General features: G+C 36.9%; 1 protein-coding gene across 1 annotated transcript in view; it reads left to right on the forward strand.

Moving 5' to 3' along the window:
* Positions 1–17,632, forward strand: part of FBN1 (fibrillin 1) — a 191,910-nt gene that overhangs the window by 139,373 nt on the left and 34,905 nt on the right. Inside the window, exons 14-19 of the mRNA XM_008069902.2 lie at positions 2,896–3,021; positions 5,129–5,251; positions 8,561–8,683; positions 10,090–10,242; positions 13,966–14,019; positions 15,643–15,768. Coding sequence (XP_008068093.1) covers positions 2,896–3,021; positions 5,129–5,251; positions 8,561–8,683; positions 10,090–10,242; positions 13,966–14,019; positions 15,643–15,768 — 705 coding nt within the window. The remainder of the gene's footprint in view (positions 1–2,895; positions 3,022–5,128; positions 5,252–8,560; positions 8,684–10,089; positions 10,243–13,965; positions 14,020–15,642; positions 15,769–17,632) is intronic.

The raw sequence follows: 17,632 nt of genomic DNA on the forward strand, positions 1-17,632 counted from the left end.
CAGGCATGCGCTACCACGCCCGGCTGATTTTTTTATTTACTGTAGAGATGAGGTCTCACCGACCAGGTGGGTCTCGAACCCGCTCACCGACCAGGCGGGTCTCGAACCCGCGGGCTCAGGCAATCCACTCACCTCAGCCTCCCAAAGGCGCAGGATTACAGGCTGAGCCACCGAGCCCAGCTTGAAATGATTTTAAAAGATGCTTCTGTGCCTATGGAAATCTTACTGTCAGTATTCCTTTGCCTCATCACTATTGCCTGTTAAGTTTTCATCTCAGTGCTAGAGAGTGAGATTGCCTCTTATGACTCAGAAACTGAGGAAAGTTTCAGATGAAATTTTTTGCAATTAATTTCTTAATGGAAATGTCTGAAGGATAAGGAAGTCACTTGCTGCTTTTTAGTGTGGTCAGCAACAACATCATCTGGGAGCTGGTTGGAAATGCAGAATCTCAGGCCCCACCGCAGACCTACGGAGTCAGATCTGTATTTTAACAAGATCCTCCAGTGATCTGTATGGGTATTAAAGTTTGAGAAGCACTGCTATAAATGTCCCCTCATAAGAAGTTCCCATAGGGTTTGTTTATTAATTTATTTATTAAGCCATGCAATATGTCTTTTATTAAATGACTTTTATGTACTAAGTTTCTGAAACAGAAATACTTGAGATATACTACTCACCCTCAGAAGCCCACATATTTATCTCTATCTCTAAATTTGGCACAGAATGAACTATATCATTAGTTCAGTAAAAGCCAGAAAAAAAAAAAGCAAACACTCTGTTAAAATTAAATACAAAGAAAGGTAGGGAGATTTACAGCAATAAAAATGTAGCAGCCATTAATAGGAGCTAATTTTATTTGCTTCTTTTAGCAAAAGCTCCTTATGTGAGTTAAAGACATAGATGATAGCAGCTTTAATTTTAACTAGTGAACTGGTTTCAAAATCTTTGAATTGTATTCTGACTTTGAGATTTCTTGCCATCAGTGTATTTTAGTATACTACAATATAAATGGCAATGAGCAGAAAAAACTGAAACATGGTCTTTCAACTTGCTAATATTTCTATTAATGAATTATAAATATGGATAGAATAAATATTTAACCAAGCTGAGACTTTTATAACTACTATTTAAATTAATTTGCATGTACAAATAGTATATTAGGCATTTTGCAATAGTAGAAAATAAATGAAATCAATGTTCAGAGACTGCACTATTCAATAAGCAAAGAGAAGCAATTATTGAGAGCATTTGACTGGGGTAGGGGTCAGCCAGTATCAATGCATGTGGTTGTCATCATTCTGAGACAATTTATTGGAGACAGAGGATGACTTGAACACCTCAAGCACTGTCTTCTTTAAGAATGAGTGCCTGAGCTTATTCTAAACATCAGAAGTTGAGAACACACTCATGCTGTTTTGTAGATGAAAATTGATCTACAGTGTGATCCAAAAGATTGTTTACTTGTTGGTGAAAAGGACATGAGGGGCTGGATAGAAAGGGCCAGGGGATAGAAGCAGAACACAAGAGAGGAGAACTTTAAATGGCAAGCTTTTAATTTGTCTTTAAGGAAATGGGGAGCCCAGTGGCATTCTGAAATTGGTGAGGAGAGGAAAAGATGAATTTTTTATCCTGTTCAGTTTAACCTTGGGCCTCAAAAAATTATAGTATCCTAAAAAAAAAAAAAAGTCTGCTCAAGACTGCGGTTTTACCATTTTTTTGAAGTGTAGAGCAAGTTCGATTTTAGCAAGGATTAAGAAATAAATGAGAGAAAGAAAAAAATTGTAGGTTGTTGGCACAAAGATCAGACAGAAGAAAAGTCCAGACTGCCTCAGCTAGTCCAATGACTCGTGTGGAAACCACTGCAAGATTTGCCCAGAAAGAAAGTGCGTCTGAGGGTCAACCACAAGACACCATGGAGAGGCAGGGTAAACAGTCGGAATAACTGATATGGCATGAATGCACATTCTTATCCAGAGGATGTTTAGGGCACTTCCACTCGGGCAAATGTGGCCTCAATTCTGCATGGATAGGTCTGCTCTCATCTAACTCTACCGTTCCTGGTTCCTATCTTCTGGGAATAAGTCCTGGAAACAATTGTATGCTATGTAGACAAGGCAGTCTGTGTTCACTTCCTTTGAGGTTTGTCCAGGTTTGTGGCCTCTAAAAACTCAGGGAGACAGATACTCCAGGGTACCGTGCTGTTCACTTTGGGTTGATCGTTAATCTTTAAATGAGAAATCAAATACAGTTTGAGTTATTGTCATTTTTAACACTTCCCTATCAAGCTGTATTGTGTACTTTGTCATGGTATTAAGCACAGTAGACACAAGAGAAAAATGCCTCACAGTACCAATATTTTATTTGATAGATAGAATACTCATAAAGTTATTTTTTAAAAGACCAAGACACTTTAAATGGACCAGAATGATGAGAAGAAAGGTAGATATCAGACGTGTGGTTGAGATGGAATTAAATGATTTTTTTAAAATAGTGTTTCTGTTATATTGTTCTGGTATAACTGTAAGATATGCCTTTTTTAGCCATGTGTTTAAACATGCCAACCAAAGGTTAATATAAATAATGATATATACTGGTTTAATAAATTAACGAGGAAAATGATGAAGAATCTATTTTGTTTACAGATTTGAGATTTAAGTAGTCTTATTGGAATTTAAAGAGATTGAATGTGATTATGTATTTTTTTCTGTTATATCTTTCCACTTCAGATAATCCTAAATATCATATGATTTGATACCCAATTTATGATTATGAATATTATTGAGTAATAAAATCCACAGTTAGCATTATGAGTTTGGAAATGGAGGGAAGAAATAATAAAAATAATGTTAAATTTCTTAAATAAAGCTATTTCTTCCTTTTAAACTTTGATTTTAGACATAGATGAATGTCTACAGAATGGCCGGATATGCAGTAACGGACGTTGCATCAACACAGATGGTAGTTTCCATTGCGTGTGTAATGCAGGCTTTCATGTTACACGAGATGGGAAGAACTGTGAAGGTAATAACAGCATTGTAATGTTATTCCCTTTCTTTCATTGTAGTTTCAGTATAAAGGGCCTTCAACAAGTCCAAGACAAATTATTGAGTGAAAGCTCAAAGTATCAAATGTATTTCACATATTTTATCTGGGAGGCAAGTCTAATTTTCCACAATATTTATGTCTTAATTCACATTTGTGTGAGTCAAATACTCTAGAAGAGTTTGCAATTTAAAGATCCCTGGTGATGATAAAATCTTTGTAACATAAATTATTACTTCCTAATTTTATACATCAGATTTGTACATTTACAAAATATAGGACACATTTAAGCCCACATATTCTCTAGCCATTTACAATCTTTTTATTTAAAGTGTCTTCCTAGTAACAAAATACTTGTGGTCATTACCTAAAAATGTAAAATTTGTATAAGAGAAACAGTAACTATTGAGAGCCAGTCCTTTGTCTTGAATTAATTACCTCATTTTTAATTAGGTTGCTTTAGACAGTTTGTCTTTTTCCTCTGTTGTTTTTTTTTTTTCTGAATAGAAAATTTGACTATTATTGATGAGTTTTCATTTCATAGACCTTCAGCAAAAAATGAAGAATGATCTTTATGGTGTTTTCCAAAATCTTTGGAAAAGACTCCAAGAATCTATTCATACATTGAAAGAATTTCAAAATTGCTCTTATAAACATTTTGGCAGACTGTTATCTTAGTGATTCAATTCAAAGTCTTAATGCCAAAATTCCCGGTTGGGGTAGAATCCTGTTAAAAAAAGGAAAAAAAATTTTTGTAGTCACAGCTACTTGAGAGGCTGAGGCAGGAGGATTGCTTGAGCTCAGGAGTTTGAGGCTATAGTGCTGTATAATCATGCCTCTGGAAACACATCATGTCCAGGAGGCTGTAAGTGAAAACATATCTTGTCCAAAAGTGCAAATGCCTCCCAAGATAGCTGTGATGTTAAATAGAATAGCATATTGATGAATTTAAATAACTATCCCAATGATCAATCCATAGTTGAGTCTTGCATTTTTAAAAAAATCATTTTTTTCTCTACCCCTATTTAAAATTGCTTTAAACTATAAGCTCTCTTCTGGTCTCCACTTTTAAAAAAATTAGGATGTAGCCTAAACACATTTCAGATTCCATTGGTCTTAGTTTTGACTTTATTTTCATTTTCAGTTTATTAGATATAACATGAATCTGTGAAGTAAATATGTCCACTGGACCATTAACACATTTTTCAGTTGTAAGCTGCTACTCTTGAAGAGGATCTTGATAATTTCTATTGAGTAGTCAGTTTTTATATATGATTATATACCTATATGCATATATAATATATACCAGGGTGCCAAAAATGTATACACATTTTAAGAGATGTTATCTATGTATTACTTTCTGAAGTTGAATCAAAGTATAATAGCAATGGGTAGTATGGTGTTCACTCAAAAGATGGCGTTAATCAGATGAATGCTAGTGTCACCATGCCACAGGCAGGACAAAGAAAATGGCGGAAGCATGGTTGTCATTCTAGGAGCGCAAGATCATTTTGAAGTATTTGAAATTTGAGAACGTTATGGAAGTTCAATGACAATGGAGGCTTGAGTATGCAATGGAACCTTCACACACCTAACAATTGCACACATTCGTGATAATTGAGACGTATGGTATTGTGTGTGATATGCACAGGGGAAGATCTGGGAGGCTTCGCATAGCAACAAGTCTTACAAGTAGTTTTCTGTAATCAGAAGTGTCTAGACGCTGATGGTAACCACTTTGGGCACCTCTTGTAATTGCAGAAGTCAAACTTGACTTGCATTCATCTTTTGTTATCGGTATATATTGAGTATTATAATTTTAATTACAGTTTTTTCCTTTCTTAAAATGTGTATACATTTTTGGCACCCTCTGTATGTGTCTAGTCCCGTAGCTTGCATGTATATGTCAGGACTTAAGAGCTTGAGATACGTATTTCATATATCCTCTCTTCACCTTGAATGATATTAATTGGATGAAAATTAGCCTTAGGCTGCAATAACCAAAAAGAAAGTAATGTGACGGAACAGAATTATATTCACTTAGATTGGCTTGGTCATAACAAAATGTGTCTTTTATATTTTCCAGATATGGATGAATGCAGCATTAGGAACATGTGCCTTAATGGAATGTGTATCAACGAAGATGGCAGTTTTAAATGTATTTGCAAGCCTGGATTCCAGCTGGCATCGGATGGACGTTATTGCAAAGGTTTGTGCTGTAGAACTCTAATTCATGTTCTTTGCCTGCTTTTTCTCCTGTCTACGTGGTTTAGAAGTACCACCTTTTCTTACTGATTCTTTCCATTTAAAGTACCCCTAACTCTGGTTTAGGAAACCTGACTAGAACTTCTTCTTGAGTCCAACCATCTAAAATAGCTACTGTTTATGCCCAGAAGTCTGTTCTTATTTCGGAAAGGGCATTTGAGGTCTTCTCAAAAGAGTCTGAAAGGCTATGTGGCAGATAAGTAAGCCAAACTGGCAACTGGTCTTCCAGCAGATGTGGGTATCTTTCTAAAGAAGCTGTATTCTACCTCTTCTTTCCAGCTGGGGAAGAGTCGCAGTGAGGCTTCTTGATGGCTTCATTTGCCACTCTGACATTTTTACCTGGACAGAATATTGTCAACTTTTATTTGCAGTGATCTCTTCATTGTAATTTCCTCCAGGTATCTTAAGAAACAAAATTTTTCATGGAAAATTTTTTTAAACTTTATCAAGTTATATAAGCAAAAAGGGAAACTGGAGGATTAAGCAAAAGAAATAAACAAACCAAGAACCATTATTTAATTTGGGAACTTTTGAAATAATCTCATTGCTCCCCAGGTGTTAAAGTAAAAATGAGGATTTTTATTTGCTGTTTAAAACTGGGATCTTAAGAAGTCATCGGAGACAAATTTGCACTTAAGGTCTCCTGCCTTGTGTAGTAAGGGTCCTGCACTTGGGACCAGACCCTGTATGTATAGTTTCAGATGCAGTAGTTAGATAGTCAAGCTATTCAAGGTTGAGAAAGCAGGATAAAGCCCTATGTTGCCTCTTCTCTTCATGCCACTAGTGAACAGCTTTGGTAAAAGTGTTATGGAAGAAAGCCTTGTATTAAGTCCTTGGCAAGATGTGCATTTTCTCCAGGCTTAAAACAGCTTCTAACCTTTGGTTGTTTACCTACATTCACTATGACCCTCTCATCAATGGCTCTTAATATTGTGTAAATCTCTCTTCCTAGCAAGAGAAAACAGTTGAGTTTCTCAAATTTAAAGTAGGAAAATGGTTTCTGTACTTTTCAGTCCTGTGCTGGTAGGAACTTGTATGAGAAGATAGGATTATCATGTGGAAATATTCAACAGTGTAAAATAGAATAAAGCAAAGTGTCAAATTATGCAAATTTAGTACGGTACAAGTAAAAAAGAAAAAGGAAGAGAGAGATTGCTGGAATATTTTGAATTACGTTTACAAACAAAATAACAGAAGGAAATGTGAAAACCCCTTTGTGAACAGACTTCTGTGAGAAGACATACTCTTCTTTGTCAATACAGAGTGCAAGCTATTCACTTTTAGTTCCTATAGGCTGCTGGGGTTGCTGATTGCAGCCTCTTTGCATTAGGTAAGGCCAATAGATAATGCTGTTTCAGAAGACACTCTGGCCTCCGATGAAACTAGGGTTTGGCAAACAACAAAACAGTATCTTATCAATAAATGGATTGTTCTGTTCATTTGGAAGTGCTGATGATTTGAATGGTTTGCTCTGACCTTAATATTCTGGGTTAAGGATCAGAATGAGAGAGGGAAAGCTCCATAGCTCTATAAGACCTGTGTCTTCTCTTTTTCTAGTGTATAGAATATAGAATGCACACATTGTAATAGAACTGAAGAAAGAAAAAAGAAAGTAATTCCATGTATACTGAATTTTTCCTCTTTATAATTTTTCTCCTTATGCCATGGGATAAGATTTTCTTTTAGCACTGAGCACTTAGTTCTGTGTTCACGGAGATGTGACTTTTCAAAGCTGAATCAACAGTGCTAACTTAATCTCTATAGCTAACTAAACTGATGAACAGCATAGCCTCTCTGACCACTCTCTGAAAATTGAGGCCCCTGCCCTTGAGCAATATCACATCTCTTTGGATCTACATTTCATCTCTGTCCCCATTAAAAAGTCTTTGTTACCTTTTAGGTTGTAAATGCCACTATTTTACTGATTATGACCAGAATAACTGAAACTATTTGAGTTCATGTATTTAAATATAACTGCTGTTTTAAGTATAAACTGTACACAGCATCTTGGATCACCTGAATATATTTTGTGATTGGCAAACAGCATAAGCTAAGTAAAACATGAAAGTGTTTTTTTCTTTTACTCTCATTTGCCTTACTAAGGTCAGAAGAGAGGAAATAGTCACATACTCTAGTTGTATATTGTAAAAGAAGTTGTTACATAATGGTTTGTGTTGTATGTTTTCTAAAACACAATTTTGGTAACTTTTGTACTTTCTCATTTTTTTTTGAGTTGGATTCTCACTCAGTCGCCCAGACTGGAGTGCAGTGGCCACTCCTGGCCACTGCAACCTCGACCTGCTGGGTTCCGGCGATCCTTCCGCCTCAACCTTCCAAGTAGCTGGAACTACAGGCGCGCGCTACCACGCGTGGCTAATTATTTTTGATTTATTGTAGAGATGAGGTCTCGCCAAGTTGCCCAGGCAGGTCTCGAACCTGCGGGCTCAGGCAATTCACTCACCTCAGCCTCCCAAAGTGCGGGATTACAGGCTGAGCCACCGAGTCCGGCTACTTTCTCATATTAAGAAGAAAAACATGTCTGCTATTATTAGTGTGTATCTAATGAAGTCTTTTACCAGACCCCTCCTCCCAAATATACATATATAATCTTATAAAATATTTGTAATGTTTAAGACAGACTTTTCTTTTCTCGGCCAATTGCTTGCAGTGCTGTTATTGGCCAAGAATGGTCATTAAAATCATCCATGTTCATTTTCTTTCTTTTTCTGTGGTGTTCCATAAAGGCTTGAGCTGTACATCTCTTAATGTTAGTCTAATTGTACCAGAGAGCTGAGGCATGGGTGATTCTGGAATGACTGGACACCTATCTGGGCAATGAATGCTAAAAGGAAAATCTTCCTGCCCAGGTCAGAGATGTAGTTTATTATCAAGCCACATTTCTGGTAGTCCTAGAAGAGCTACATGTGTCATGCATTACACAAAAACTTTTGTCTTTTAGCAGTCATTTTTATTTTTCCTCTAATTCTGTTTTTGTCTTTGTGATTATTTTGGATTAAAAAAAATTCTTTTGGGAGACTATTATTAAAGTAGGTTTTTACGGGAAAGTAAGAAATTCAAACAGTTGCTCTCTTTTGATTTTAAGAAAATTAGAATGCCATCTCATTGAACTTTTATTATTGCTGCATATTATCTTCTATCTTCCTCCATTTTCAAGTGGGATAGCATAATTGTGAGCATGTTATAATTAGATAAATGTTACTTTATTTTTGATAAGTGTCTCTCCCCTCCACAGACATTAACGAGTGTGAAACACCCGGGATCTGCATGAATGGGCGATGTGTGAACACTGATGGCTCCTATAGATGTGAATGCTTCCCGGGACTGGCCGTGGGTCTGGATGGACGTGTGTGTGTTGGTAAGAAAAAGTCAAAGCTAGAATTTTGACAGAGATCACCTCTGTCAATCAATAAAGCCCACTAATAACAAGTGCTCTCTACTGTGGCAGATAGGATATAATGAATATTTGCAGGGCAGCGAACCAACAGGGTCAGTTCTCTTTTTGTATAAATTGAATATTAATTTAAGGAATAGAAAGATGAGCTGAGATAAATGAAAAGCAAGGGGATTCCCGCCTCTCCTTCCCCTTTTCTTCCTTAATCCCAAAGTGTCCTCAATTGTTTCCATCCCTCCTTGGTTGACAATGGTCTTTGAAATCAACCTGTGTATGCTCATTATCTCATGATGGACTTTTTTTTTTTTTTTTAATTGAGACAGGATCTTGCTCTGTCACCCAGGCTGGAGTACAGTGGCATGATTGTGGATCATCACAGCCTTGAACTCCTGGGCTCAGATGATCCTTCTTTTCACCTCAGCCTCCCAAGTAACTGGGACTACAGGTGTGCGCCACCACGCTCAGCTAATTTTTCTTTTTTTTTTGTAGAGACAAGGTCTCATTATATTGCTCAGGCCAGTCACAAACTCATAGACTCAAGCAATCCTCTTGCCTCAGCCTCCCAGAGTGCTGGAATTATAAACATGAGCCACCATGCCTGGCCTCATAATGAACATTTTAATAGAGAATTAATGTCCAAGAGAAGTATGGAATGCAAAAAAGAACACGACTAATCCAGAAATATATATGATAATAGTTTTATGTGACTTTATAAGAAGTATGAGGCCTATTGATAAATGAATACAAATTTTATTTAAAAATTTTTAGGGAAGATATTCAGTAAACCCTTTGGTCTGGGAAAGGATTAGGCATAGATACAAACTCCTTCCCTGGTGGTAAAGATAACACTGCTTAGTTGACCAACATCTACAGATTTACATAATGGACCTTTTGAAGATTAAGCTTTCTCCTTTTTGGAAAGTATGCCTAATTCAGACATTCAGAAATTGCATGTTTATTTTGGGGTAGGCCACATTTCTAATAAAGGTCTCATTTAGCATGGTGTGAAATTCAACTTTCATCCATCATTCACTTAACATTTATTAAGTGCCTGCTTTGTACAGGACTACGGAAGACAAAAATGAATAAGATATAATCCCAGCTCACAAGGGTCTCACAGTTTGGTAAACTGTGATAGTCCCTAGAAAACTGATAGAATCTGGCCATTGGTTGCCAGTGCTTGGAGGCTGAATGTGTTTTGTCTCTCTATTTTTGTTTATTTTTTCTTTTTGTTGAGCTCTAATACCAGAGGCATTCTCTGTAAGTAAGAGGAGGGACTATGGAGAAATAAAGCCCTCCTCAACTTTGAATGGGGGGGTCCTCCTCTGTTTGAAGTGACAGTTTGATGACATATACTTCTTTCTGTTTAGACACACACATGCGGAGCACATGCTATGGTGGATACAAGAGAGGCCAGTGTGTCAAACCCTTATTTGGTGCTGTTACTAAATCTGAATGCTGCTGTGCCAACACCGAGTATGCATTTGGGGAACCTTGCCAGCCATGTCCTGCACAGAATTCAGGTATGTGGTATCACAGAGCTGTCCTCCTATTGCTGGCCTTCTGCCACCATTTGAGGTCTTTGCCTTTATGGAATTCACAGGGAATGATTCATTATGCTCTCCAAGTATATCACGTACCTATTTCCAACAGTTTTCCAAAAGGATATTTGTCAATTTTGTTCACATCCCACATGTTGATTTTGGTGTAGTTTTCTTAAATTCATTCTCTTCAACTGAGGTGGTATAGTGAAAAGGAAACTGGAGGGTGAGTCAAAATTCTGCTTCCTCATCCAGAGGCAGATGGGGCAGATGACTTAGTTAATTGGAAGGTTTAGTTCTTTATGGATTATACTTACTTAGGAATTTCAAAAGAATCTGACATGGCATCTGAGATGGCATACATTAATAAACATAATTACAAGATACAATAATATGATAAAGGGATTCTTAGACTTCTCATCTACAAAATGAGTTGCCTTACGTAATCCAGAAGGTTCTCTCCAGTTGTAAATTATTTCTATTTATAAAGCAAAAATAGTTTATTAAAATTAAAACAATAGTGTGTCAGTATTTGTGCATAATTTTGACTACTAGTGTCCTAAAATAGAGTTAGACATAATATTGAAAACATGTAGCTCTGATTGGTTGGTTTACGTACAAGATTCTGTCAGTTTATTTCTTCCCTAAGTAAATTAAATTTTAGAAGATTTTTAAAATTTAAAATGATAGCATTTGAAATTATAGTTGAAAATTAAAGTATATTATGAGAAGTTAGAGAAAGTTAAATGGAAGACTAAAAGAAATAAAGGATGCCAATTTAAAGAAATAAAACTTTGTTCTGGCTATTTGCCTCGCCCACAACAATATAAAAATTATAATTTTATATATGATCACCAACCAATTAAATATGTGCTTACAATACTTTAATTATTTGTAAATATCATTCTATCAGATACTTCCATATAACTTCATAGTTTTATATTGTTAATATTACCCTTTTGCATGTTCTTTTAACTTTTCAAAGTAATTTTCTTACATACTTTGAGTTTACAAGACAGATGAGTATCATGAAAGTGGTAACCAAGAGTACAGGTGATTTGTTCATACATTGAATGAGAAGAGCCAAGATTTAGAATCTAGGAATTGGTGCATATAGTAGTTCTTTCCTTTCACATTTTCCTTTGGACCAACTGCATCTCCAGAGAATTCTTATGATCTATAGGGAAATGATGTGCATTTATAAAAGGATGACGAAAAGGGACCAGATTTCCTTAAGCAGTTGTCTTAGTCTATTTTGTAGTATAGTAAGAGAATCCCAAAGACTGGATAATTTATAAAGAAAATAAGTTTATTTCTTAACAGTTCTGGAGGCTGAGCAGTCCAATACCAAGGTGTGGACATCTAGGGAGGGCCTTCTTGCCTTGTCACCCCATGGCAGAAGGTGAAAGGACAAGAGAGCACACATGGGTGAGAGAAAACAAAAGAAAACTGAACTTGCTTTTATAGCAAGCCTATTCTTGTGATAACTAACCCACTCCCATGATAATGACATTAATCCATTCATGGGGGCAGAACCCTCATGACCTAATCACCTCCTAGGAGGCCCCACTTCCCAGTACTGTTGCATTAGGGATTAAATTTTCAACACATGAACAGTCAAACCACAGCAGCAGAAGAGCTTAAAGAGAGTCAAACTTGAGGCCCAGTTCCACTAAATTCTGTTTTATAGTTAAATGAATCGACACAGTAGAGGTCCACGTGTGGAAGTGGTTGCATTCAGTTTGGTTTCTCCATCTCTTTGATGGATAAAAATGCCAAATCATGAAAGATCCGAATGTAGGAAATCCCTCATTTCAGGAGAGATGGAGGATTTTTCAAAGTATTGAAAATATCTGAAAGGAATGTCTTCAGCCAGTTGAATGAAAGCTTCCAATTTATAGAAGAGCTAAAGTTCATCTTTGTGTTCTGCACGTCACGCAAGCTATACATGAAGCTGTTTTTCCCTGGCTGCTGAAGTCGAATCACCTTGTTCAGCAAGCCCTCTTGTATCCTCGGCCTCTAACGGTAACATTTGCTCCTCACAGAAACTGGTCGGTTAAACCCACAGGAGTGTAATTGTGGGAAATTTTCTCATGGTTCCCCTGACCAAAGTCTCTACAATGCTACACTTAATTAGCTCAGCAACACCTACCTCTAACTCAGTGCCTGAACTACGCATGTTCCATGTTATCTCGTAAAATCTATAGTACTTCCCGGTGAAACAGACATCATTATCCCCAGCTTATGAAAGAGGAAACTGACAGAGAGAAAGGACTTGCTTCCAAGACCCCCAGCAATAAGCATTGTCATAACATTCTAACACATGCTGATTTGTCTTCATAACAAAGAATAATACCGATCTTGCCCAAATGGAAAACAGTGGTGACAGTAATCAGCTAATTTGCCATTAACTATAAAAGTGCTTTTTATAAAACTGGCATGATTTTGTTTTTCTTGTTCTGTTCCTTACAGTATTTCATGAATGCCTTAATTAATTGCTGCTATGACAGAACAAAAAGGACTAATTTATGTTTGCTCCCAGTATCTGACTTTCAAACACACAATAGTAGCCACCTTCCCATTTGTTTCCTTTTTGGCCCCTTTTAAGATGATTAGAAAATTAAGGGATTTCACTGCTTTCCTCAAATTAACATTTGTTAGAAGACACAGTAACTTTTTGTTTATATAATTCATTTGCATCCTGTCATTAGGAATGCAATTCTCTGGCATGTCGAAGTATAAGAACTATTTGCTTCAGCAGTGAGGTGCAGTCAGCCTCTATAAAAAGGCCCATCCCATCCCTAATCTCCAGCTCTTCCACTCAAGCACAGATTTACATTTGACCATGTGACTACGTTTGCTGGACATAATGGGCAGCTAAGGGGACATTTTAGTTTCTTCTCCTCCAATGGTGTGCTTTCAGTTAGTTTTCCCTTTTCATTATTCAATCTTATGCTCATCTAGATATTGTTAGAATAGTATGCAAAATGTTGGATTAATTTAAGAAATAGAAATCTGATCCCATCACAAATTTGGGAACATATGCTGTATGCCTCAATTTCTTCAATAAAATCTCACTCACAGTTTTAACATTAAGCAATACTTGCCCTATCTCAGAGTTTTAACTTTAGGCAGTAGTTTCTCTATAGTTATAGCATGGAGAATGAATCCAGTATCTTGATAAATATTAACTTTAAAAATACATTTAAATGCAAGTATAGATACTCTATGTTGTTCTTGTGAGAGAAGACTGGAGAATTTGCAGAGAAAAATGAGGAAATTAAGAACTTGATTGTGCTGAAAAAACAGCTAGCACCGAGAAACAAAATTATTCCCAAGATGGTGGGAGAAAGTTTTATTAACAGTTAAGAAACCACATTTTAACAGGCACATTTCACTGTAAGTGTAAAGTGCTCCCTGGTGAACAAAATCAAGTTATAGGAAAAACACCTTTTCCGAAAGGGCTTTGCACAAGGAATTGCTATAACTTGCCTATATCCTTAAAAGTTGTTTTCCTCGGTGATGCGGAGCCTTTAAAATGGCAATCTGGTGTAACGGTGACTCCCCCAGGAGATACCTCCATTTCTGTTCCCACTTAATTTCGGTTCTACTCACTTTGGAGGAAATGATGTGTGCAAAACCAAGAGCAGGATTGACTTGTTCTGCAAACAAGGGAATCATTTACTATCTGTTAATTTATTGCAGCGGAATATCAGGCACTCTGCAGCAGTGGACCAGGGATGACGTCAGCAGGCAGCGGTAAGGATCCCTTTCAAAATTTACTACCTTAAGCATGTGCAGAGGCAGCATCAGCCTTCCTGTGGGTTTTCAGTTGGCCCCTTTACACCAGTCTGGCCTGACTCCCTCTCTGGCCATCACTGCATGATGTATCTGGGATGCCTAGAAGCCTCCAGTGGCAGAGCAACCATGGCATCGTGGGCTGTGGGATTGCTGGGTGTGGGTGTAGGGGTTGGTCACTAAAGGGGTCTAGCACTCTCCTAACATGGTTGATGGGCTCCTGTGAATGAGATATATGAATTTTGTTGCTCATTCTTGAGAAGGAGAAGCCTGATTCTCATTTGGATCTTCCATTGTCAAATACATTTTGGGATTATAGGCTGGTTGAACCATTATCCATCTACATTCTGAATGATTTCTTAACTGTCAAGTGTTCAGTCATTCTAAGATGGCAATAGGGAGCCATGTTATGTTTTGTAGCAAGCAGTGACAGCAATTAACTGAGTTGGAATAGAATGAAATATTTTAGAGTAGGAGTTAGAACTAGAGAGATATTAGTGCCATAAAAGAAATTAAAGTTAAAAGGGAAAATTGGAGCAAGTATTAAAAAGAGGTGACAAGAAAGAGGAAGGGATTATTTTATTAATATAAAGCTACACAATTTGATTAATTACAATTCTGAAAAAAAGTGGACTGGCTTAATTGATTGTCAGTTCTTTCAACATGATTCATTTCATCATTATGTGTGAATGAAGATGGGGAGGGGATATTTGTAGGAGGAAAAAAGAGAAATAAGGAAATTTATAATGAATAAAGAGTTAGTGGTGAATAAATAAGTTGTGATAGGTACTTGGAAGAACAAAAAGTGTCAACTCTGATTAATGGAAGAGTCAGGCACCAGGATTTGAGGCTCCCTATTCACTGACTGTCATTTTGTATCATCCTTCACTATGAGAGCCTTCCTCAGTTCATAGGAGCACAGAAGAGGGAGGATCTTGCCTCATCTGGGCTGAGTAACAGGCTTTTTTGGAGCATGTGGCGTTTGAGCTGGCTTTTGACCACTGAATAGGTCTGTTCCAGGCATTTCTGACACAGATTAAAGAGGGCATTGTATTTTCACAGAAGAGTGAGAAGTGTGGAGTAAATAAGCAAAGGATTCTTATTTTAATTTCTTCTTGAGGGTATTATTGAACCTACAAAAGTTTAAACCATGAGAATAACAGAATCATCTTGTTTTGAGGATGTTAAGAATGGTGGTAGTGTGGAAGGTAGTTTGAAGAAGGAGGGGCTGGTCAGGCAGGGAGACCAGTTACAGGGACTTGGGCTCTACCGTTGACCCACCTTTCCATGTTGGTACCTGGACCAGAAGTCCAGGAGGTTACCTTCAGCTTGATTAAGGATAGATAGTTGTGTAGTTTCAGCTCAGATGCCAAGTTCCTCTCAGGAACTCGTGGAAGAAAGATTTGAGTTAGAATATCTTACATTTAGAAAAAGGGATCAAGCATTCTCTTCCAAGTGAAATCTTTTTTTTTTTCTCCCAAGAGGTCCTAAGGTCATTACATTTATTGTAATGTTATGTTTTTAACAATTCATTTGATGTTTATTTTATAATTTTAATTGATTTTGAACTTCTTTGTGGTACAGATATAAATGAATGTGCATTAGATCCTGATATTTGCCCAAATGGAATTTGTGAAAACCTTCGTGGAACCTACAAATGTATATGCAATTCAGGATATGAAGTGGATTCAACTGGAAAAAACTGTGTTGGTAAGAAGTTTTACCTGTTTTCTAAGAGATTGCATGCATAATGCATTCCTTCTTTTGTTGCTTGGAGAAAACTGCTCTTGAGTAGCTTAGAGGACTAGGCAAACAGATGCTTTACACTTTGAATGTCAGCATGACATATGCATATCTTTATTAACACAAATTTATGTAACTCGATTTTGACAGTTTATAAATAATGACGTATCCAATTCACTCCTTAAAAGAGAAGATCCTTAGATGTGTAAAATGCAAAGATTCTGAGCCTTTGTCATGTGGCTACAAAGTCATCTTTGCTTTTACCAAGACAAGAGCCATTCTTCTCCCAACTGTTCATTAGATTTAGTAAAACTCAGTTTATTTTCAGGAATAACTACTCTCCGTTAGGCTTAACAAATACCATTTTTGATGCTCTAACGCTTCTTAATGAAGGTCCCAGCCAGTAACTAAGTGAACGATTTTGTTTGAAAGAAAATGCTCAACATGGACACTAATCGTGTTAACGTTTTTTCTTCAAAATTCTCCTGTTGCCAGACTAGTGTTTTCTGAAAAGCAATGTCAGTACTGTAGTGTAGTGACATACTACTCTGACGTTGGGCTTCTAAAGTCAGGATATTCATACTCATGGGAAAATGTTAGGATGTATCAAACCTAAAATGCAAGATGATGCATCTTTTTTTATTTGGAGGCAAAGCATGTTTTACACATAAACAAGCATACATTTATGGAGTAGGATGACAATTAATAAACTTTACGATAAAATAGGAGATGTAAAACCTATTTTTTACTTTTTGAAAAGTCATTTAGGGCCTTGCAGTTAGGAATTTCCTCTCATCTGCCATTAGTTGTAGTTTACAAAGAACTGAAAACCACATATTCTCACTCATAGTTGGACCTGAACATCAATCAATCCCAGTAGCACAAGGGAAGGATTGGCAGTCACTGGGCTGCCAGGGGAGGGAGGAAGGGAGGAGGGCACGTAACAACACAAAAGGTACCTGGTCCCAACCAGGGGAAGTGAGGGCTAGTTGGAGGCCCAGATTTCATTTGCATGCAGCCTACTCGTGTAGTTAATCCTCACTTGTATCCCACATCTCTATGACAAAATAAAATTTTAAAAAAGAAAAGTAATGATCTGAGTTTTTGCAACGTGTAATTATTCAGACGAAGCAGAGTGAAATAAATATGTCTTTCTGTTCATTCTTTCAATACAATACAAAATCTAGCAAACACCAAGTACTTGTTGAGTGCTGGACTCAATAGCTCCCAACCAGCCATCAGAGTCGCTGTATGCTCTGACCTATGAGAAAAAAGTTTCTACTCTCTTTATGTCACTGGGCATCAAGCTAGTTTGTCATGTCTCTTACTTGACCATTTGAAAGTCCTTTGGTGCTAGAGACCCTTCTGGGAAATATTAGTATTCCTTATATCATTTTGATAGAATGAATTCCCAGCATGCTGTTTGCTTGGACACTAGCATAACTTTATACTCCATATTTTAAGTTCTTTATAACTGCATTGTGAACCTTGTAGTTCCTCAGTGCTGAATCTATGTATGTTTTATTGTTAGGGCTACCAATTTGTCAAATGATGATCTAACCAGAATTCCTCAGTATGTGCAAAATTTCTTATGAGTGTCTAGCCTATTTTGTGGGTTGTTTAATGAAATTTAGCTCAACCTGCATAATTTCTACATTTCCTAAATTATCTAAGTAATACATACCATAAAGTTAGGTTTTGCTTCAAATAGGTATATTATTCAGCTGAAAGCAAGCAGTTTTCCTCAGCTCTCTGAATCATGAGTCTAAATTCCCCCACGACAATCATTAACTCTACAGATTGCTTCATGCTTTATAAACATAACTGGAGA

The sequence above is a fragment of the Carlito syrichta genome, unplaced genomic scaffold (genome assembly GCF_000164805.1).
Source record: "Carlito syrichta isolate Samal-C Ts95f unplaced genomic scaffold, Tarsius_syrichta-2.0.1 Scaffold312386, whole genome shotgun sequence".
NCBI lineage: Eukaryota > Metazoa > Chordata > Mammalia > Primates > Tarsiidae > Carlito > Carlito syrichta.